Source organism: Amblyomma americanum, chromosome 1 (assembly GCF_052857255.1).
Source record: "Amblyomma americanum isolate KBUSLIRL-KWMA chromosome 1, ASM5285725v1, whole genome shotgun sequence".
Lineage (NCBI taxonomy): Eukaryota > Metazoa > Arthropoda > Arachnida > Ixodida > Ixodidae > Amblyomma > Amblyomma americanum.
In genome coordinates, this window is record NC_135497.1 from 96,223,120 (window position 1) to 96,244,717 (window position 21,598).

The 21,598-nt window shown below is 45.3% G+C and overlaps 1 protein-coding gene across 3 annotated transcripts; it reads right to left on the minus strand.

Annotated features, from left to right (window-relative positions):
• Nucleotides 1-7,217: 7,217 nt before the first annotated feature.
• On the minus strand, nucleotides 7,218-20,379 carry LOC144113288 (mitochondrial import inner membrane translocase subunit Tim21). Of its 3 annotated transcripts, none has more exons than XM_077646277.1 (6): nucleotides 20,158-20,379; nucleotides 13,571-13,829; nucleotides 12,989-13,051; nucleotides 9,785-9,956; nucleotides 7,612-7,727; nucleotides 7,218-7,413 (listed from the first exon to the last, which is right to left on the minus strand). In XM_077646277.1, exons 2-6 carry the CDS (start codon nucleotides 13,827-13,829, stop codon nucleotides 7,373-7,375), a joined length of 651 nt encoding a protein of 216 aa, XP_077502403.1. In that variant the 5' UTR covers nucleotides 20,158-20,379; the 3' UTR covers nucleotides 7,218-7,372. The 3 variants fall into 3 exon arrangements, with proteins under 3 accessions (XP_077502403.1, XP_077502401.1, XP_077502402.1); XM_077646275.1 differs by having other exon boundaries at nucleotides 7,628-7,727; nucleotides 20,158-20,377; XM_077646276.1 differs by lacking the exon at nucleotides 20,158-20,379 and adding an exon at nucleotides 19,904-20,085 and having other exon boundaries at nucleotides 7,628-7,727.
• Nucleotides 20,380-21,598: the final 1,219 nt, after the last annotated feature.

The window sequence follows — 21,598 nt, forward strand, 5'->3', positions numbered from 1 at the left end:
AATAACTAGAGATACGTTTTGTCAAGTTTTTGTGTTTTATATTACATTAACAAAACCAACTTCTTTGCCCTAGACAAAGCTTTGTAAAGAAAGTAAAACAAAAATACACCACCAGAGGCTCTGGATACTTTTTGCATCGAAGGACTTTCCACCTCTCTGTAAGCATCCTACGACCTAGCACTGAACACTTATGGCTACTCTCTATGTATCTGAGAGAGGCTTTGCGGAATCGGTCCCATCGAGCCATTGCACTCTATAAGCGTTTGTTTAGGTCCCAAGGAAGGATGCGTTCGTTTCACATTTAGCAGGCAGTTCGCATCGTCGGCTTGTGTAGGATCACCGGGCCGCGGCGCCAGATGGCGCCACGTTCCCGTCAACAGCGCGCGCTTCTTGCTCGCCGTGACCAACCAGCACGCTAGGAGCGACGGGCGATGGTTGGCGGTAAGCAGTAGCGGTACGCGCTGTGCTAAATGTGTCTTGATATCTTGCGCAGGCTTTCACACCATCGCAGTATCTCGCGCTCGAGTTCGGATCCATAAGTAAGGGAACGTCACTATCAGTGTTCCCTTCTGCGCCGTCGACGTGACGGTGAAGCATCGCTGGGTCAGCTGGGCGTTCACATGGTTGTTGTAACCATGCAAACAGCGCTGCCAGCCTTGGCATGAACGAATTACAGAGAACAGGCAACCATAGAGTGCAAACTTCCGCCATGTGCTCAGATAGGCTGTTTTGATTGGCCGCACTAAGTATCGTCATTGGGAGAGTGAAATGGGAATGGGAAGCTGCGCGAAAATCGAGTTGAGGGCATCATTTTGTTTGCTTGTATTTTGAAATTTCTTCATTGAATAACTCCCATTCCTATGCATCAATTCTCGTAATTCTTTTTGAGTCAGCATCTGTGTGACAAAGAATCCATCTGAAGTGTAACTGGCATCTGTTCAAACGGTGTTTTGCAGCCCCTTTAAGGCCCACCTCGCTAATAGTACTGAACACCTTCTTCCCATCGCGCAAGTGGCTCTCAAAGGACTTGCTGTAAATAATGATGTCATCGAGGTACACGACAAAGCTTGCCCAGTAGGCCTGCTAGTATGACGTCAGCCGTTCTCTGCCATACTGCCGCACTGTTTACGAGTCCCATCGGCATACGGTTCCAATCATAGTGCCCGAAAAGAGTGTTGAAAGCTGTTTTTTCTGTCACAGGTATCCATCTCTATCTGCCAGTATCCACTCGCCATGTCCACCACAGTGAAATACTTTGCTTTCCCAAACTGCAACAGGGTCTCGTGAATGTTTGGCAATGGATAGGGGTCCACCCTAGTGACCCTCTATGGTCTCTATAGTCCACCACGAAACGGTAGCTTCCATCGGGTTTCGCTACCAGTAAGGCTGGTGCACCCTATGGCGACGTAGAATGTTCGATGACACCGGCCCTAAGCAAGTCTCCTATCTGCGCTTCCATCTCCCTTTTAGCGAAAGGGATCCTATAGGCTCGACAGCAGACAGGAGGAGCGTCCCCAGTGGGTACTCGCTGCTTAATGGCCTGGCAAAGCTCGAGGTTAGTTCTGCTGGTTCAGAATATTGAGCTATTCTCCAAAATCAGACTTTCGATCCTCTGTGGTTCCTCAGTGTGCGAGAGCTCAAACATCCTCAGCAAATTATGCCGTGAATCTCCCGTTTCTTTAGAGTTAATGTTTAGAATCGGCTTGTCTACCGCCACGTCTTATCAAATCCCCGAGTACCTTGTTTTTCCTGAGGCGTATGTTCTGAAGGGTTATGTTGGCCACCCTGACGGGGATAGTTTCATCTTCGCGTGTTGTAATGAGGGCGGGCGTTCCCACAACTCCATTTACCTCCAGTCCAGACATCTCTATCACCACCATCTGTCCGCTTGATACGGCGACAAAGGCCTACAAGCCAGAAGGCACTCACTTATCGCCGGAAGCACCGTAGTCTCGATTAGTGTGACTGGTATGTTCCCTTTGGGCCCACCACATGCGTGATCCAGTATCGCCGGCCTATTGCGCACCCAGTTATTGATTGGGATATAAGCTCCGCCTACCAGAATCATGCCCTGGCTGAACAGCCTGTCGATCCGTTGGTCTCTTAAGGTGTCTTGTCTGATGATGCCGGCTACAGGAAGCACGACACTGTCATCGCACACAAAAAAAACTGCCAATGAACACGTGGCTGCCAAGCGCCAAAGGTATGCGGTAGATGCTGAACGTGCCTTTGCAGTCTCCGGTGATGCCGATAAGGGTTATCTGGCTCTCGCACCTTTAGAACACCTTCTCCCAGTTTGAGTTTATACCTGTCAGTGCGCTGCGCTTTAACAGGCTGACTTTGGAACCTGTGTCCACGAGACACTTCACAGGCTTGGCTGATATCGCCCTTACCGTGACGACGAACGTTTTGGAGTGTAGCAAAAGCCCCACTCGTAACGCGCTCCACTTGTCACAGCCATAGTTTCGTCTGAAGGAAGAGGAGGACCCTACATTAGAGGTCTGTCGGAGGAATCTAGGGCAAACCTATCCTGGAAAGGGACAGACCGCCCATACCTTTTATCTAGAGAACGGCGTCCTTTTCGATCATACCAAGTGTGTCCCAGCCAAGTGATCAAGCAAGCAGTGGTACTGAAGTGCTTGCGCACTCACGTCCTCATGCTGGCACATGAGAGTGCACTCTCCAACCATCAGGGCATAAGAAAAACTACAGCTAGGGTACTCAGTGATTTTTATTGGACCAGGGTCCAGGCTGACATCAAAAGATGTCATGTCTTGTGATGTGCGCCAAAGGGGAAGCCGAGCATCGCTCCACTGGGCCGAACCCCTCTCACTTCTATACCATTTGAGCGAGTGGCAGTCGACGTTATCGGGCGTTCATCCCCATCCTCGTGTAAAGGGAAGCACTACCGGAAGGGATAGGTAACCGTATTTTTCTCTATGGACAAACCTTTAGGATCCAAACCGACCATCAGTCGCTCAAGTATTAGTCCCAGGCCAAACATTTTAACAGCCGTGTGTTCCGATGGAGCCTCGTGCTCCAGAAGTATTTGTTCCAAGTTGAGCATAGTAAGGGATCCACAAATGTTGGCGCGGGTTATTTGAGCCAGCTGTGAACATGGAGGTGTTACATTAGGCACAACACCAGTGTGATATTGTGCATAAGGTCTTGAACGCTTTTTGGCCGCCTGCTTTGTTGACTGCTTCGTTCACTTCTTTTGTATGTATACTGCATATCAAGCGCATGTGGGGTGAACCGTGGACCAGCGTGACCCAGCGGGTGGTGCGTGGGGTGTCTTGTGGGGTGTACCTTGTGCAGTGAAATGGCTCCAGCTTGTCAGCGACTCATCAACCATCAAGAGTGCGCCGCCGTTCTTATAAAGTTTCTTGCCGACGCGGTGGCTGAGTGGTTACGGCGCTCGGCTGCCGGCCCGAAAGACGCGGGTTCAATCCCGGCCGCGGCGGTCGAATTTCGATGGAGGCTAAATTCTAGAGGCCCGTGTACTGTGCGATGTCAGTGCACGTTAAAGAACCCCAGGTGGTCGAAATTTCCGGAGACCTTCACTACGGCGTCCCTCATAGCCTGAGTCGCTTTGGGATGTTAAACCCCCACAAAACCATAAAACCTTATAAAGTTTCTTTTCCCTGGAAAAAACTCTTCGTGGGGGGGGGGGGGGCTTCTGTAAGGCACCGGCACCACATTGCGGCTGGCGAAGACACTCGTGACGAGAAGAGGAGGAGAAGTGAGACATGGCTTATAGCGCGTGCTGGGGCAGAACAGGAGGAACGCAGTCGGCGACGAACGTGGACTCTGGCTGCTGGCTCCCCGAGTTCCCAGGCTTGGGCCTCAGCTGCAGAAGTCCGGGCTGCCAGACCTAGACAGTCCGCCGTCGACAGCCTGAGCCACCAGACCCAGGCACCGCTGCTTCCTGCTTTTCACGTGGCCGGCAGCCTCTGAACGCGGGCCGCCTCCATCGCCCCGCTGCTTCCCCGGGCTACCTGACCTGGGGGGCCGCGCCTGCGTTCCACAGGTGAGGCGGATTCCTACGGCAGTGCTGAGGCCTGCCGTGGAGACCTCCATCCATTCTCCACCACCACCATCCAGCTGACGCTTCTATCAGGGCATTGACCATAGCCCACCGACTGCACTGAGCCCCGCCACTCCTCCTCTCCTGATACACAATCTACCAAGCTCATACTTTCGCCGAACATTGAATGCTGAGCGAACTTTTTTTTTTCTCAGGCTCTTCTTTGCCTTCTGCAAGTGTTGTTTTTGTTTGTTTGCTTTCCTGTTCATGTATTCGTGAATCCTTTCCTCTCAAGGCTTAGTTTGTTTTTTTTCCCACATGCCGCCTGGCCTATTTCTTCTACCATTAAACGTGCGGTAATCTGGACCTGCAGTCTTTCCCCTTGCAGTCACGAAAACCATTAAGGAATTGGGAGAGAGGTTGTTCATTTAGGGTCTTGTGTCTTGCACTTTTCTTCTTATCTTCCCCAGCTCTCACGTCCCTCGAGAAGAGGTGGTACGACTTGTGGTGGTGCCCTACGTGCACAAGTTAGCCCACAACTTGAAAAAGGTTGCGAGCAGGCATGGTGTGCCGCTTGTTTTTTCAGCCCCAGAGAAGCTCGGAAGCCTTTGCTCTTGTATTGAAAGAGAACGAAAAGAGAGAGGGTGTGGCACAAACATGGGAGATCGTTCATGAAGTGCGCCGAAGGTGTCGTCTACAAAATTCCCCTCTCGTGCGGCCGCTCCCATATAGGGCAAACTGGGTGCTGCGTTAACGAGCGAATCAGGGAACATGAAAGCAACATTGAGCAAGATAAAAAAAGGCCCAAATATGCCTAAGCATATAAGGTCCTGCCCGTCACGCTCTATTGAGCCATGTTTTTCTGGTGCGCGAATCCTATCAAAAAGCAAAGATAAAAAGCCAGAGAATTAATCTAAGCTTTTTTATTGCAAAGAAAGGAAGCATGTGCATCAGCGACACGTCCATATCTTTGCACAAGGCTGAGAACAATTTTTTCACTCATTCGCTATCATATCAACTTTGAAGATAGCATTCCTTGTGTGTAAGATGGTATATATATTTGTCCATGTTGCCTTCAAATAAATCAGTTGAGTGGCGCTTCCTCCCGTCTTTCTGCCTTGTGTTGTCTGTTTTTCGCGCCTGTAACTAGAGATGTACAATTACCAACTTGCCCAGCAAGACATTCTTTTAAGATACAGCTGTTAATCACACGTGGTGCTACCAAATCATGCCACTCAAGGCGGAAGAACAGCCTCCCCCCGGGACCACCTCTGTGCACGCACAACCACTCTCCCCGCATGCCACTATGCGTCCTCACTTGTTGGCACCTTCCCTTTTGGTCCTCTTCTCCACTTCCCTCCCTCAGCGCTTCCTCTTTCTTCTCTATCACCACCTGGGAGAGGGGAGGAGGACATGTGGATAGGACGACGACGATGACAATGTGAAACTGGAGGAAGTAGGCTAAGGCAGCTAGCGTACTAATATACTGTTGAAGCATACCAACATACCACAAGTCAGTGCAATGTCTGGTGTAGCTGTGATCGTAGCTTCTCTGTGGCACTCGTAACATATTTCCTCAATGTGTTTCGCTACTCAAACCTAACTGTGAGAATATGCTAAAGTGTCAGACAGTTTCAAGTGGTGGTAAACAAATTTCCTTGTTCCTACAAGGCACTTCATCTAGTGGTATTCTCTAATAGGTTTCATGTGAGAATTATAAAATCTTTGGTACTTTTTTTAGCCAAATTACGGCTGTAAATGCAGTCAACATATTCAATCCCAGCGGTGGACCTTTCTTGGACTGGCCCGGCCTTATCTGCCGGTAGCTCAGCGGCACGGCGCTGCTGTCAGTTGTTGGAGATCGCGGTTGTGCTTCACAAGTCCACTGCGTACGAGCAACGAAGTGCGACTCGTTTTCTATGGCGCAAGGAACGAATGCTCATCAAAATCCACAGGGAAATGCAGCCCGCGTATGGGGAAAGGTGTCACACTTTGAGAAGTGTGAGGTGGTGTTTTGAGTTCATAAAAGGCCATAAAGACTTGCATGACAATGAGTTTGAGGAGGCCACGTGCATCACTGACTGAGGACATTTCCCGTGTGATGCAATGGTGAAAGTGGATTGGCGCGTGCACCTCGAGGACATTTCCCGGGAGCTTGGCATTCGTATGGTAGTGTTTATGACATCGTTCATGGGTCCTTAGGGTACCGTACCGGAAGGTTTCACATCGGTAGGTGCCTAAGCAGTTGGATGACATGATGAAAAGCAAGCGAATGATTGCTTCACTAAATAATCTGCTACATATGTCAAAGACGGTGAAAATTTCCTGGACCGCATTGTTACTGGCGATGAAACATGGATACTACATTTCACGCTGGAATCGAAGCAGCAGAGCATGATGTGGAAACGTCCAGGTTCATCTGAGACAAAAAAATTCCGTTCAGTGCCATCTGTTGGGAAAATTATGTTAACAGTCTTCTGGGATCGCTGAGGACCACTCCTGCTGGATTTCATGCCACAAGGTGCAATCATCAATGCCAACAGTTATTGTTCCAAACTGTCACGTCTGCTGGCTGCCATCAGGCAAAAATGCCAAGGGATTCTTGATGTGGACAACACGGTTATCCTCCACAACAATGCGACGCCATGCGGCAATTAGAACTGCCAACAAGCTCCGTTCATTTCAGTGAGAGAGTCTGGACCACCCACCATACAGTCCGGACCTCGCCCCTAGTGATTTCCGCGTTTTCGGTTTGCTGAAGGAGTTCCTGGCAGGATAGCGATTCATGTGCAACGAAGCCAAGACAGCAGTCCGATGGTGGTTCCACAGTCAGCTGGACGAATTCTATCACAGGGGCATCTCAAATTTAGTGCTGCAATAGGACAAATGTCTGGAGCGGTGTGGGGACCATGTGGAAGAATAGTGTAAGGCATGTAGACTAGTAAGTATATTTGTAATTACCTGTATGTACCTTATTTTGCCTGATAAAAATAGGGGGCGAAGTCTCGATTCACCCTCGTATCATTCTTGTATTGGGAAAAAAGGTAGCAAAAAGCAAGGTAGCATGAATTAGACTACTACCTCTGGTTCACGAGAGTGGACAAAAAAAAAAAACCACTGCAGTGACAGGTATGAGCACAGTGAACAAGACAAATAATTATGCTAAAGCTGCATGAGAAAAGAAAAGATATGAAAAGAATTTTTTTATTTTATTTGCCTTAGAATTACACGAGCACTGTCTGGATCATGTACTGCACACACTAGAGAACATCAAATGTGTTGCTGGGGCCTTTGATTTCCCTGTTGTCTTCAAGAATGATTGTCCGCTTCGGGTAGCCATCAAGATCAACAAACAGGTAGCGGTACTCGTAATTCTTGTGACTGTCCTGTTAATAAATAAAAAATTTAGGCCAACAGCTGTAGATGGCCTAAGACTTCAAGTAGTTTATTTTCATGCAGCATATGTCATGGGGCATCAACTGTATTACTTTGCTGGGTGCATAAAGCATAATGAAAGCTGGTGGCTAAAGTTTGCAAGTGTAGCAGATAGTGCAAGGCAGAACAGATTGGTGCTTTAAGCATACCTGAGCAAAACATTACCTCTTTTACTTCAAGATGTACAGTACCAGACCTGCTGGGTCCCTTGATATAGAACTTCATGCGCATGTAGTTGATGCCATCCTTAATATACTCCATGTGGCTAACATGCCTGGCAAAAAAATAAACACATGAATGGTTTTCACAACTGGCCTCTCCAAGGGACAGGTTGTAAATAATGTAATCTGGAGGCAAAAAAAGTGTTTTAAATTAAAGGTAATGAAAATGACAGTTATGTAACCTAATCTATTGGATAGGCTTCTAGGCTGCTTATTCAACTTCCATCAAATGAGCCTTGGTGGGGATGATTAAATATTGACTGTACAGGTAGATTATCACAAAGGAGTGAATAAACTTTCATTATGGCAAAAAAAAAGGGGGGGGGGGGGGGAATGCATCTAATATTGACAGAGCTTTTGAAGCTTCTTGGCCTCAGTGTTCCAAAAAATGTTTAATTATAAGATGCATATCCACACAACAATCTGTCAAAATATGCAAAATATCAGTGGATGGTTAACTAGTCCACTCTACCGAAAAGAACTATTGTTAAGATCACACCAATATCTCCAATTCATTAGCCTTAACGGGGGACACAGCATTCAACAAAAATTTTTAAATTTCTTGGTCTATATTAAATTTTTTGAGCATACAGAAATAATTTTATGAATACTCTCACAAAATTTGACTGTTATATCTCTGTAAAATTGTTTTCTAATATATATTTTTCTCTGAGTGTCGCAACAAAGCTCCAGAGTTAAGAAAATGTGGCAGGAGGCTGGTTCAAAATTCACTGTGTTCCTACTGGCGTGCTACAGGTCAAGACATCATTAGAACTTTTTTTCGCGAAGCACAAATTTTGCTTTTGAATTTTTGCATGCAGTGTTCGTTGATATATCAAGAATAAGAAGAAAATTCCATACAAGAGATTTAAAATTCAAAAACTTGAAAAACAATGAATGTCTTCACCTGCACTGTGGTCTTAGGAGTGCAAAAAAACAAACATGGTCAAAACAGATAAAACAGTCGTGAAGAAATGTGCTCTGCAAAATGTGTATCTAGGCAGAAAACTGTAAATGCAGGAGAACGGCCATTGCACGCCATGCAACGCAGAGCTGCCATGATTCATGAAAGTTTTTTTACGGTACTTCCCGGTTGGTTTCAGCAATGAAAATTTGGGATGGCATAAAAAATGAGGTATTCAAAACAATTTACAAAAATAAATTTTTTGGTCATTTTTTTGGCATTTCAAAGCCACGCTCCCCCTTAAAAGCAAGCTGAAGCAGTTTTTAGGAATTAAGCCAAATTCAAGGATTCGAATGTATGAAGCTTGTAGGTAAAGCATATAAAATTTTTTCACACTAGCTTTTAAAATGGTAATGGAATCGCCGAATAAAGCTGTGACAATGTTCACAGAGAAGTGCAGAGAAGCTCGGTAATGCCGGCACATATGGTGAGATTTCAGATTTCTGCCGTCTTCACCCACATCCTGCCATAGGTTACTGGATGCCGCCAAAAAACACTCCATGGGCTCTGCTCTTGGTGGCATTGGTTTTCTTCCTTTGAGCAAGCATTTCTGCGTTAAAAATGTACCACCGCCATAGATGACGTCATCATCGGGCCCCCTATCTGGTGGCGTGCACTGCGTAGAAGCCTGAATGCCATAGCGGATTTATTCTGTGATTATGTCACCATTTCAAATGCTAGCATAAAAGAGTTTTGAATGCTTTTTCTGCAAGTTTCACAAACATTTGACCCCTTTAATCTCGTTGAATTCTAAAACCTCTTCAGCTGCGATTGAAAACCATGTAATTCTACAATCAGTTCTGCTAATCACTACAAGCTCTAGTACAATTTACTGCAATTATTACAATTCATCTATGCAGCAGTAACAGGTATACAGGAATATAAATGAATCTATTAGTGTTTGCTGCAATGTCTGTATGTTGCAAATTAACAATGATATCAAACTAACTAGGGTGTGAATTACGTACAGGTAGATACCAATTTTTTTTACCCCTGTAGCCACAAAGTTGAGCCCACGCGTTAAGGCAGTGCCAGCAGCGGTTACTTGCCGTTTCTTAGTATATGAGCACGATGGCTGTGGCTCTTTCGCTTTTGCTGGTTTTTCTTAGCAATGAAAAAGCATTCCCCACCAAAAACATAACATGCCTGCGGCGTCCACGACTTGTCGTTTCACCATGGCCCTGCAAAGGTTCACCAAGTGCCGCCTTCAATCTAGGGTCAGCTCGGCAGCGCTCCAGAGCTCGTGAATACACAGAGTTGGGACTGTGCCCCGAGAAGAGCTCATGGAAAATCGTGTAGAACATGAGCCCTGCATAAACAAGCATAACCACAAAGGGCTCATTATGGTAACAAATGTGACCCATAATGCAGGCCATACTATATACAAGCCTCTTTTAAAGTGAAAAGATAAAACAAGCAGTAAATGTTCCACACTGTGTTCAATGAGGATGAGAATTTGTTTACTGTGCACAAGCATGAATTCTGAATTGGAGTTTGTCGTTAAGTACTACTCTTGTTTGCCAACAGCAACTATTTCAGAATACTTTGTGTCACTGGGTGGCTGTCTATACTATTTGCAATAATGATACTCAGAAATATTGCTGACAAGCGATGTTTACTATCATTTCACTTGCATATACTACCACAAAAGTAGTAGCGCATTATTTTTTGAAGCAATGCTTAAATCAGTTTGAATAAACCAAAAGTTCAAAAGTTCAAGTGGGTTTAAATTGAGATTCCGTTGCATTTGATTTAAAGCCATGTTGTACGCTTCGCAGTATTTTTGCAGAGTTTAATTAAACGATTAAAATATATTTAAGAAAATTTTTATTACTAAGTTTATACCCAGTACTGCAGTTCGAAAATTATAGCAAACATGTCTGCTTGCTACAACTGCAGTGCTCTCCAGCAAGACATGTAGGACTAGGTTGGCATAGCTGCAAAATGTGGCTGATGGCAAAGCAACGACACTTCCACCAATTGCGACATTGGTGCTACCTGCAGGTCCTCGGTGATGATGTAGCTTCAGGCAACAATTAGCGGGGGGCGGGAAGTGTGGCACAGACTAACATTTGCATGAAAAATGCACACCGACTGTTTTGCCGACTCCTGCAACTTGCCATTGCCACACGGCATATAAATGTGTCAGAGAAAAAAAGGGGGGGGGGGGGGGGGGGTGTTCAGCTACGGCTTGATGTGGTTAATTCAGCGAGATGCTATCATAGGGATGTAAGCTTGGCATCCGAGTTGGCTGCTGCTGGGTTTTTACGTTAGACAAACCACTTGTATACTGATAGTAAATCTAAGGTTCTTCTTTTCTTTTGTTCCTTCATCTCCTTCACCTGCTCCTCCTCATTATGAAGCGACTGATTACACTGACGATTACCCCAGATAAGTCTCTTAAATAGCTTCTCATTGTTGGGAAAAAAAGAAAGCTAGGCTGCATATCTGTACACTGCTTTGTGGACAAAAGAATGTGACAGGATTTATGAACCCTGAAGGGCTTGCAGGTAGTGATACTGGAATACAAAAGATAAGTGTGTTAAGGCTTCAAAAATGCACGCCGTGCTTGCGAGTAAACATTATCATGGGCACTGGTGTGCTGCCGGTAAGGTGACTTTTTGGTGCCAAAAGGGGGGACTCCACTCTGCCCCTGGTGGGGTGACGGAGAGAGAGGACAAGACCAAGCTTTGTGCTGGTGCGGTGTGAAGAATGAGGAACTGCTATGCTTTTGCGCTAGTTAGGTCAGTCTAGCTGACAGGGTTTCATGAGGAGCGACGAGCTCTGGCCCGACGTTCCTGATCGCTTTGCATGACAGCGATTACCTTGGTTGATTTGTGAATAAGCTGTCCACAGACTGTGCTGTACATTGTCCTTAACTGCCATCACGCACTTACGGCAGTTGCTTAGTTAAGTTCGTACACTGCACGTAATGACACTCAAGCGAAGCTATACACAAGAGCCATGAAAAAGTGTCATTTTCTGGCCACCTTGACATTTAAGCGGCAGTTTTGTTGCTGTCGTCGATATACAGACCACATGAAGCCGCCCGACCTCTTGCTCCACCCAGTGCAGAACCTCAACATTAGCATGACAATTCCCAGCTCGTTGTAGTCAACTTTCACATGTGTTTTTGTCTTACAGTTCCTTCCATTTCTTTTTTAATGGCAATGGCATTTCCTTCTATAAGCACAGCTCTAAGTATGACCCTTTTTGCGGTAATTATCAGGCTGCCAAAAAGGCCAAGAGAAATTCGAGGTGACCTTCGACTGCACAAGAGCACCACAATATATCGCCGGGGGAAAAAAAAAACACGTTCTGAAATAAACACCAAAAAGAATCAGCCAAATTTTAAAAAAAAGTCCAACCCCTAATTGTGTTCCAGCGAGAGCTGGGAAAGCTTTGGGCTTTATGCATTGAAATGCCAAACTTTTCCTTCTACTAAAGAATTATTGTACAAGACCAATGTGGCATCCATTCTTGAATATGCCTGCACAGTTCACGGGAACCTCCAGCGATGAGAGACAAAGAGAAACTGGAAAGGGTCCAGAATTTGGCTGCCTGATTTGTGTGAGGGGGTTTACAATAGAGATATTGGTCCAAGACTTAGAAAGAAAGTGTGCATTCGGGGCATTTGGAAAACTGCCGATACAAGTTGCAATTGAAGTTTTGATGTGGTTTATCATTGCTATGTCAGTACTTATTCACTTCACTGTCTCAGACCTAACAGCAATAAATGAGCACTCGCCAATGTACTAAAAAGGGAAAAAAAAGACGCTTCGGGGACCACACGGGTCCCTTCTTCACAATGGCGGCGGATAGACAAAGGAGGTGACATTTGTACGGCATCGTGTGGGCCCCGAAATGTCATTTTTTCCTCTTTTCTAACTAGGCAAGAGCTCATTCAGTGCTCTAATGTTTACCCCTTGCCCGATGGGGGAAACTACATCTAAGACCATGTAGGCTACATGCTCAAGGTATGGCAGATCACATCTAAGACTGATGTGCTTTGATGGTCTTTTTTTCCCCAAGAACAATCCACAACCGGAACAAATGACCTTCAAACGCTACCTGTATTTTGTAAAAAGATGTTTTCTTGTCTCTGTTACAATGACCACTTATAAGTTTTCCGATGCTATGTGTATTTTGTGACTGCTGCATTAATTGTTTTTTGTCATCGATCCTTGCATTAATATAGTTATGTCGCTGACACTGTTTTCTCTAGTCTTTTTGTATACCCTCCCCCAGGTACTGCCTGTTGACACTGTGGGTAATTAAATAAATAAATAAACAAACAAAATGTGCATGTCAGAAGATATAGCTCATCAAGAATAGGCTCACCTGTAACTCCAAGCCCTGCAAGTATCACGCCTAAGTAACTTGCATCCTTTGTACTCTGCTTCACTGTAAGAAATTAAAAGGCTGCCCCATTAATGGTGTAGCAAATGAGAAACAAGAAACAAAAAATGTTCGGTGCTATTGTACAAGCACTATGCAAGACTTAAATACTCAGTACTGCACACACCAAATGCTGCAACTATGTATTAAGCAGAAACCTAGTTATTCAGGTCATAGAATTGAGCTTGTTTAAATAATTTTTGGGGATAGCTGTCCCAAACTGCCGATTTGCAATGCAGTTTTGCAGATCTTTACCGCTCCTCTCTCCTCACATACCATATGCAATTTGGGAAGTTGGTAGATAAGATTTACGGCACACAGTTATATTAAAAACCACCAAAAGATGACATGCAGGAAACTAAACTGTGAGCATCTAACAACCAGACTTGTGCACCAAGAGTAATGAAGCAAGCACATCGATAACTTTTTTAACTAACCAACATGAAGTCATTAAAAATGAGGTATGGATGAAAAGCAGGGGAAAAAAAAAAGAGGAACAGCAGCTTCACAGATCTGCATAATTACCTTTCTGGCCTAAAGTCAGTTGCCCACCCTCTGTATCTTTGGCCTCAGAGAGTGCACTGGTGTTCTTGTTGGTGGTTGTTGATGCGGGCCGAAGCCATAATATTGCAGGTCGAAACCCAGTCAGCCTTAACAGTGCTCCGTCCTTGTCACTTGATTGCACTTGCCCATTTACAGAGCGGTGTGCAAGGCTTGAAAGGTTTTTCAACCTTTTTGCTTTGCAGCCAGTCACCAGGATGTGAACCTTGGATGTGAGAGTCATCTGCATGGCAGAGGTCCACTTTATTAATAAGCACAGTGATCTACAGCACATCATGGTATGCAACCTTCCACATGAGGTTACTCCAATGTTGTTAGCACTACTGCAGTGAAAGAAAGGAACCTTACATTAAATTCTGGATGTGCTGTTCAACTAGCAAGCCATGCTAGCAAGAGTACATACTTATCAGTAGTGACACCTTCCAGAAATTCTCCTTCCTATGCCTCCTGTACAGTAGTTTTGAATGAATTGCAGAGTGACCATATGACAAGGATTGGAATTAGCTGGGTATCACAAAGCATAGTAACTCAGTGCATTCGGTAATGACACCACAACAATTTAGCACCATCTATATTGCAATTTTGTGTTCTTGTGGACATCTGAGTCTTTCCCTAAAAGAAATGATTCCAACTGCCTGCGAGTTACTTTGAGCCTTCACTGTCGAAAGCAGCTGCTTCATCTTGTGTGAAATCAAGCTAGAAGTGTGATGAGGCTTCGCAACTAAGTCTTTGAAATCACTGTGGCTGCTGTTGAACTATAAATGCCATGAGCAACGCAGTAAAAGTGCCTAAGTCAGGTTCCATCACTTCCTGTTAGTGACATAACAAATGTTGCTCTGGCAGCAGAAGTGATTATGCAGCAAGGCCATGGATTGCATGCTCCTTGCAAAAAGGGTATTGACACTTGATGCAGTTGAAAGTGCCTGCACAGTTTAATTGCAGTGATGATAATACCTGGCAGATTGGTGTGCTGAGTGCAATCAGACAAATTCAAGAAAAAACAATAGAAAATGCAAGTGCTCACTGCAATAGTTCAATGCCAACTAAATTAGGTTATATGATGACACAACAGAAACACAGCGCAAGGGAAAAGGAATGAACAGAGAGAACTTGACATTTTCAACCTCTACCCACTGCATATGTAACGTACAGTAAAAAATGATGGTCGATTTGTGTAGTTAGGCCAAATCCGGATTAGGTGTGCTAGAGCTGTGTGGCCACTGTTTTGCATTGTTTATCCTGGTTTAGCTTTGTTGTTCGATATTGCTATCTGGTTAAAGTGGCACATCGAGTGTACTCTGTGTGTTGTGTGTGTTTGCATGGCACGGATGAAGCACAGTAGTTACAAGACACATTGTTTATAACAGCCGTTCTATGCATGCATACCAGTCACAGCTCCCTTTTTCAGAAGATCCACTGACATCGTCCTCGGCGGTGTTGTCAGCGGAAAAGCAGGTGGCTCACCTGCCACCTAGGTCACGTGACCTTGTGACGCCATCACAATCTACCAGGTGTGTGTCTATGTAAACACCTGCAAGAAGCAGGCTTTAGGCAAGCAAACACACAACTAAATGGAGGGTATGGCCACTATAAATGCTAGTGCACTGCAAGCTTTTTATGGCTAACGATGACACCTTGGGCTACGGATCGTACTATAGACCTTTCCAATAATGGCTCCCTAGGAGTCGCCACATTGTTCGCTGGGTTGTTGTGTACACCCAGTGCTAGCGCGGTGGAACCGGTTCGCAACAGCCCAGAGAGGAAGAGTTTCGACATCTCCCTCGCCCAATGGCAAGGGTTATAATAGAGAGCTCCAGACTAATTTTAAGTGCTTGAGGCTTCTTTTTAACATGTATTTAAACCACAGTGGCAGGTACTTTTTAATTCTGTCTCCATTCAAATGTAGCTGCCATGACTGGGACCAAACCTGCAAAGTTGTGCTCTGCGCTAGAATTGCATAGGCACTGCCACCGATGTATCTGGCACAGGCCATCTTCCTCAGTGCAGCATAGCCGGCTTCGAAAAGCTTTGCAGATCTGAAATTTACTGCAATTTCTAACACTGCACAAGTGAAGGTGGCTAATGCATTCCCGCTTCATGCTTTCACCTGCAGGCTCTCAGTTCCTGTGTTACTCAAAACCAATAAACTCAACACAGAGGGCACTGCTGGCCAGCATTTTTGCACAGCCATTGGGAATGTAGGACGCAAACAATTCCAGTTTGTACACCTGCAGCCAAAAGTAAGTGGTAGGCGACTCTGTCGAAAAAGTTTATTTCCTTTGGATCTAAAGCGTAATTTATTAGTGCACTGTGTGATTCGCACAATCACAATTCGGCTGCATATATCTGCATAAGGAAGCATGAAATGAGGGTAATGAAATTAAATTTTTTTCCTATTATTGCCTTCCATTTTATTTTGACAGCACTTGTAGACTCAAATTTTGCTAAGAGATCACATTTCGTAGTCTCCTTCGCATAGTAGTGCATTCAGTCTTGATGCCTGCATGGTTCATGCTGCAGAAATGAAAAGCTGTCCCCGAACTACTAGCTGAGCGTTTTCAAGAGAGAGCTCTGTCAGCCTGCTAGACTGGCATTGCCATATGTACCATGCCAGCCACAACCACCAAAATTAGAGCAACCCTTGTACAAGTTTAATTGGCTGGCTGAATTTTAAGTTTCTGCAGCACAAACCAAGCAAGCAGTGATTCCAAACGCACTGCCCTATTCATTACAAAGTGCCATCAAATAGGCAACAATCTGTACAGGAGTGAGAATTTCTGAAGGGTGTCAAGACAAATAAGCAAGTTAATATCTACACAGGAAAAAAAAAGAACAGAAAGATTCTCTTAAATTCGCTTAATAAGAACTTAAATTTACAAAAAAAATGTTTCATAACTGTCAGAGGGAGAGAGACAGCAGGCAGCTATATTGCTAAGGCTGGGGACTTCAAAATCGGACAACAATTACTAGCACACAGCACAAAGCATTGTTCAATAGACTTGCAGCAAGCTCCCATTTACGACATATAAGATGACGTCCTGGACCATTTTTATTCAAGAATTAACGTGTTTTCCAAAACTACTCCGATAACATACATACTATCAAAGGTACAATCGTGAGCAAGAGTGGTATACTCCGCTCGGCGCGTGGCGGAGCGAGCGAAAACTGCATCGCAATGCCATCTACAGGCGACGTCTGTGGTCGAGACAGGTGATCAGGAACCCTTCCTAATCTGCAGGCATGTCGCTTGACTCGCTTGGTTGCAACGCCCTGCAGCACGCCGAAATAGCAATCCAGGGATCTTCCGCTTAGTTTTCTTTTTGTTTTCGCTGCGTTTTCGATAGATATGTGCTGGCGCGCCGCTCCATGACTGCACAAAATTTTTTCGCCCGATTAACCTGTTGTGGAAGTAACTGATATCTTGAACAGCATTCTCCACAGACCGCAATAACTTGTATGATTACAATCTTGGCTTGACCTTTCGGCTGGATGAATTTAACAATAGCGGTGCATCAGTCTCCCTTCCGAGTTCGCTTTCGTACAGAATAAAATGGCTCCGGTTGTTCCAGTTAACGAGCGGAGGCGCATTGTCGACATGAGCATTCAAGGAATGCCTCAGCGGATGATTTGTCGCCCGACAGGAAGAAGTCGAAAAGCAGTGGGCCGGATAATAAGGGCCTACAGGGATGAGCAAGGACGACTAAATGATGCGGAGCGGTGTGGACGACCCAGATGTAGTGAAGACGAGACAGACCGGCTGATTGTCGCTGCTGTGGTGGCGGATCCTTTCAGCTCCGCGAAAGATATTAGAGACTCCCTAGGTTTGAACATGTCCTGCTCAACAATTCGAAGGCGGCTGAGAGAGGCGGGGCTCAGCAGCTGCGTGGCTGCACAGAAGTCTCGTTTAACTGACAGACAAAGAAGTCAAAGACTAGAGTTCGCATAGATAGTCAAAGACTGGACTGCGCAGGATTGGAAAGAAATCGTCTTCACGGATGAATGCACATTTTCAAGCAGATGGGACCAGCAGCAACGTGTGTGGCACCCCGTCAGCTGCAGGCATACAATGAATATTTTGTGTTATCTAACAACTGCACGCAGGCACAAGATATGGTCAAAAGTGGCCGCAATACCAATATTTTTCAGCTTGTGTAACCCTGAGATGCACAGGTCACATCTTCTTTCGCTGCCTGTGTCTTTTGATATTTGAGAGAGTTCTGATAAATGACAAATTATAATAGCCACATTTTTGCGTTATATGTCTCCTAGATAGGTCTGTCATTAGGAGAATATTTAGGAGATGTGTATCAACTCAAAATAGCCTATTCTTGTGTTGGCAAACGCCTCGCGCCATAAATATTTTGGACATTTACTGAAACTGCGCATTCTTATCCGCAAGCAGCACTAAAAACTTCTGAAAACTTTCGCCAATCCAACTGAAACAGATTACGGTTACAACGTTTACAACGGGGTTCGACAGGGCTTTGTAAAATGTTCAGAGCTTCGTATTCTTTTTTTTACTACAGCATTCTACGAATGCTAATAGCCTCCCTTCTTTTTAATTGTGATAACAGGTATCTGCCCCCGTGGATACGTGACGTCGTTTCAAGTGGACGGTGCGCAGTCAACGTGTGAGGCGCAGTTACTAAAGATGGTTTGGGTCCAATCGTGCGCATTGAAGGGAGGTTTGCGGCCGAGGCGTATCGAGCGATACTACGTGATGAGCTGCTCCCTCATTTGCTGGACGAACCATTTCAAGACGGTTGTTTTCTGTTGCAAGCCCTGTGCACAGAGCGCGCTCGGTTACCTCCCTGCTGGAAGAACTCTGCATCCGGACTGTGGAATGGCCACCAGTGGGTGCAGATCTCAATCCAATTGAGAACGTTTTGGGCCTTATGAAGAACCGTTTAGCGGCTCGCCGCCTAGGAAACTCCAGTGCCGATGTCCTATGGTCTGCAGTTAAGACAGAGTGGGAAGAACTACGAGCGCGAACTGACCTTATCACCGCCCTCTACGACTCGATGACGAGACATGCCGACAATTTCACGAAATACTGATTCTTTGACCACAACTAAGGTGGCCAACTTACGCGTTCATTTCAATGTAAATAAATTCATTTCTATAATCTTAAAAGCTCACATAGGAATTAAAACAGCCTGGTTACTTGAACAAACATGCTAAGGGTTTGAAAGCGCGAACTGCAGACTAGGAGGGACACTACACATAACGAAGGGGGGAGGGAATGGAAGGGTGTTGCGTCCCTCCTCGTCTGTGTTTAGAGCTTACCAACCCCTAGCATTATATTTACCAACTAGTCCCAGTGGTTTCTCTTCTTTCTTGAACAAGCATTGCACTAAAATCGAAAAATTATATCACCCACACCCACAGGCAGCTATAGCGTCTGCCTATTGTCGTAAGATGTTTCTTTTTAAGAATCGTACGCGAAGTACACAAGGAATTTTGAACTATGTCAGTGCTATTACGAAAATTTTAGTGGGGAGAAAATTTACGGTGAAATAACTTTTGCAGAAGTCTCACTCCCAAAATAACGTTATACGAATGATTTTCGCGCAATGTCAGCCATACGCGCACGATCGACAATCTTCTAACTTCTAAAATAAGGCAATAAGTATAAAATGCGACATAACCTCTATATTAAGCTCGAAAAGCCATCTCGAGTTCACTGACACCATAAATACCATTTAATCAAGTGGGAAAGGGAGAGCAGTAAACTTCGGTAACGCTTTTAATACATTCGGCCAGGCGACAGCGATGCTAAAAGTTATTAAGTTATTGCGGTCTGTCGAGAACGCAGTTCAAGATATCAGTTACTTCAAGACGGGTTAATCGGGCGCACAAATTTTGTGAAGTCATGGAGCGGCGCGCCAGCACATATCTACCGAAAGCGCAGCGAAAACAAAAATAAAACTAAGCGGAAGATCCTTGGATCGCTCCTACAGCGGCGATGCTCGGCATTTCGGCGCGCTGCAGGGCGTTGCAACCAAGTGAGTCAGGCGACATGCCTGCAGATTAGGAAGGGTGCCCGATCGTCTGTCTCGACCTCAGACGTCGCCTGTAGATTGCATTGCGATGCAGTTTCCGCTCGCTCCGCCACGAACCGAGCGGAGTATACCGCTTTTGCTCACGACTGTACTTCGAAAAAGTAACGGTTTCCTGTGAACCGCAGAAGAGGTACCCAGCTTGGATAGCAAGATTAGAAGCGCGGGATAATTGTACAAGGTCCGGCATAAAACCTCTGAGTAAATGCTTAGGGAATAATCCTTTAGTACAACATACCTAATCCACACATCCTAGTAATGATGTGGAAAACCAGGAGCACGCCTTTCCGAATGCAACCCCGCCATTTCAAGGACTGTAGTTATCTTAGATGTATACGCTAAAACAGAAGTAACTTCTTTTTAAAAGATACTTATCAAGGACTACAAGAATGTGAGAAGCGTTACTTCACGTGCTTTTTCAAAATGTTAAGCCAGTTGTGCAGCAATGTCGCAGAAGGTTACGATAATACGAAGGTAGCATGCGCTACTCACATCGAACTTCTGACGAATGACAAAGCCGGAAGTCTAAGCACTGATAACGTTTCACGTCACCTCAAGAAATAACATAGGAGTGTGAGGGCTGGAAATACACGCAAAAATCAGTAAGTAAAAAACATAGCGCGAACTTCACGGCAAAGCATTGTTTGCCTGCAGAGCCGCTGGAGCTGCAGCCAAGAGGAGAGATACTCATAGTGATGACTGAACGTTTGCTGTAGAGGTATGGCATAAGAAGCAAGAAGCATCAGGGTAGAAGCAGGGTAGAGTGGGTTTTAGAAAGATGCACGGCAAAACCACTTCCTTTATATATAAATAAAACAATCTGAAATTCTGTTCGAGCAGTGGGATAGACGGCTTTGCTATGAAAAACATATGTGAAAGCTTGCGCCAATATTGTCCGTCAGATGGCGGTACCGCTTCGAGCCGATAGAGTTTCTTATTGCTGTTAACATGTAGTTATGGGATGGATGAATACGGCTGAACCCTTTAAATCGGGCGGTGGCTCAAGCCACCTAGCCATGGCTTGTGAAATTTTACTCCTGTTTTGTTTTTAGCCACCAATCATATAACCTTCGCTTGGTTACTTCTACCCGCTTAAAATTTACTTTCCCTTCACTATCCTTAAACCCCCATGCCACAAAAGTGGTTTATGAAATTCCTCTGTCCTGCGGAAAATCCTATATTGGACAGACGGGGCGGTGTGTCAATGACCGGCTTAGGGAGCATGCACTAGATATAAAAAATAACGAAGGTGAGCGACTTGTGGTTCACTGCAGAGCCTGCACCGATTGCTTCCCACGGTTCCGTGAGGCGAGGATTTTGGGTAGAGGCAGGTGTCAGACATCCCGAGAAACTCTGGAAGCGTTCTACATCAAGAAAGGGGGCCCTGACTGTGTTAGTGATACATCGGTTTTTCTTTATGAGGCTGAGCGCAAGTTTTTATCGCGCCTAATCAGCTAGTGTGTTTTTTTCATGTTACCTTGTACGCATGCGCGGTGTTTTGTTTCGTGGCCTATATATGTCGAGTGCTTCACCCTCAATAAACAGTTGAAGTGTGCGCCCGTGGTGTCGTCGTCTTTCTGTGTGTGGTGTGTGTTAGGCGCAAAATCTTTCTTTCAGTATGCAACACCAACTAGCCCAGCAGTTAACTCTCCTAAACTACTCCACACCCAGCCGACCGCGAACATTTCGCCTGAGTGGGGCACCCTGAGGATGAACCAAAGGCACATAGAGCAGAAAACCTCCTGGGGCTGGGAAAGTGCACTGCTCGAGCAAGTTGGCGGCCAGCGAACGTGGGCAAAGTTGACGAACATTTACAAGCGATGAGCAGTGAAGCTCGAGGAGGAGGCGAAAGAAGATAGGCTAAATGAAATAAAGGTGAAACAACTCGCCAATAGCACGAAACAACGGTAAAGCAAGAATGAAAGGGTGCGGA

Excerpts from the sequence above, each read along its gene's own strand:
- LOC144113288 (XM_077646275.1), bottom strand. The coding sequence starts at position 13,829 with ATGACTCTCACATCCAAGGTTCACATCCTGGTGACTGGCTGCAAAGCA. Across the intron at positions 13,052-13,570 it reads ACTGACTTTAGGCCAGAAAG|TGAAGCAGAGTACAAAGGAT; the intron begins GTAATTATGCAG and ends AATTTCTTACAG. Across the intron at positions 9,957-12,988 it reads TGCAGGGCTTGGAGTTACAG|GGCTCATGTTCTACACGATT; the intron begins GTGAGCCTATTC and ends TTGTTTATGCAG.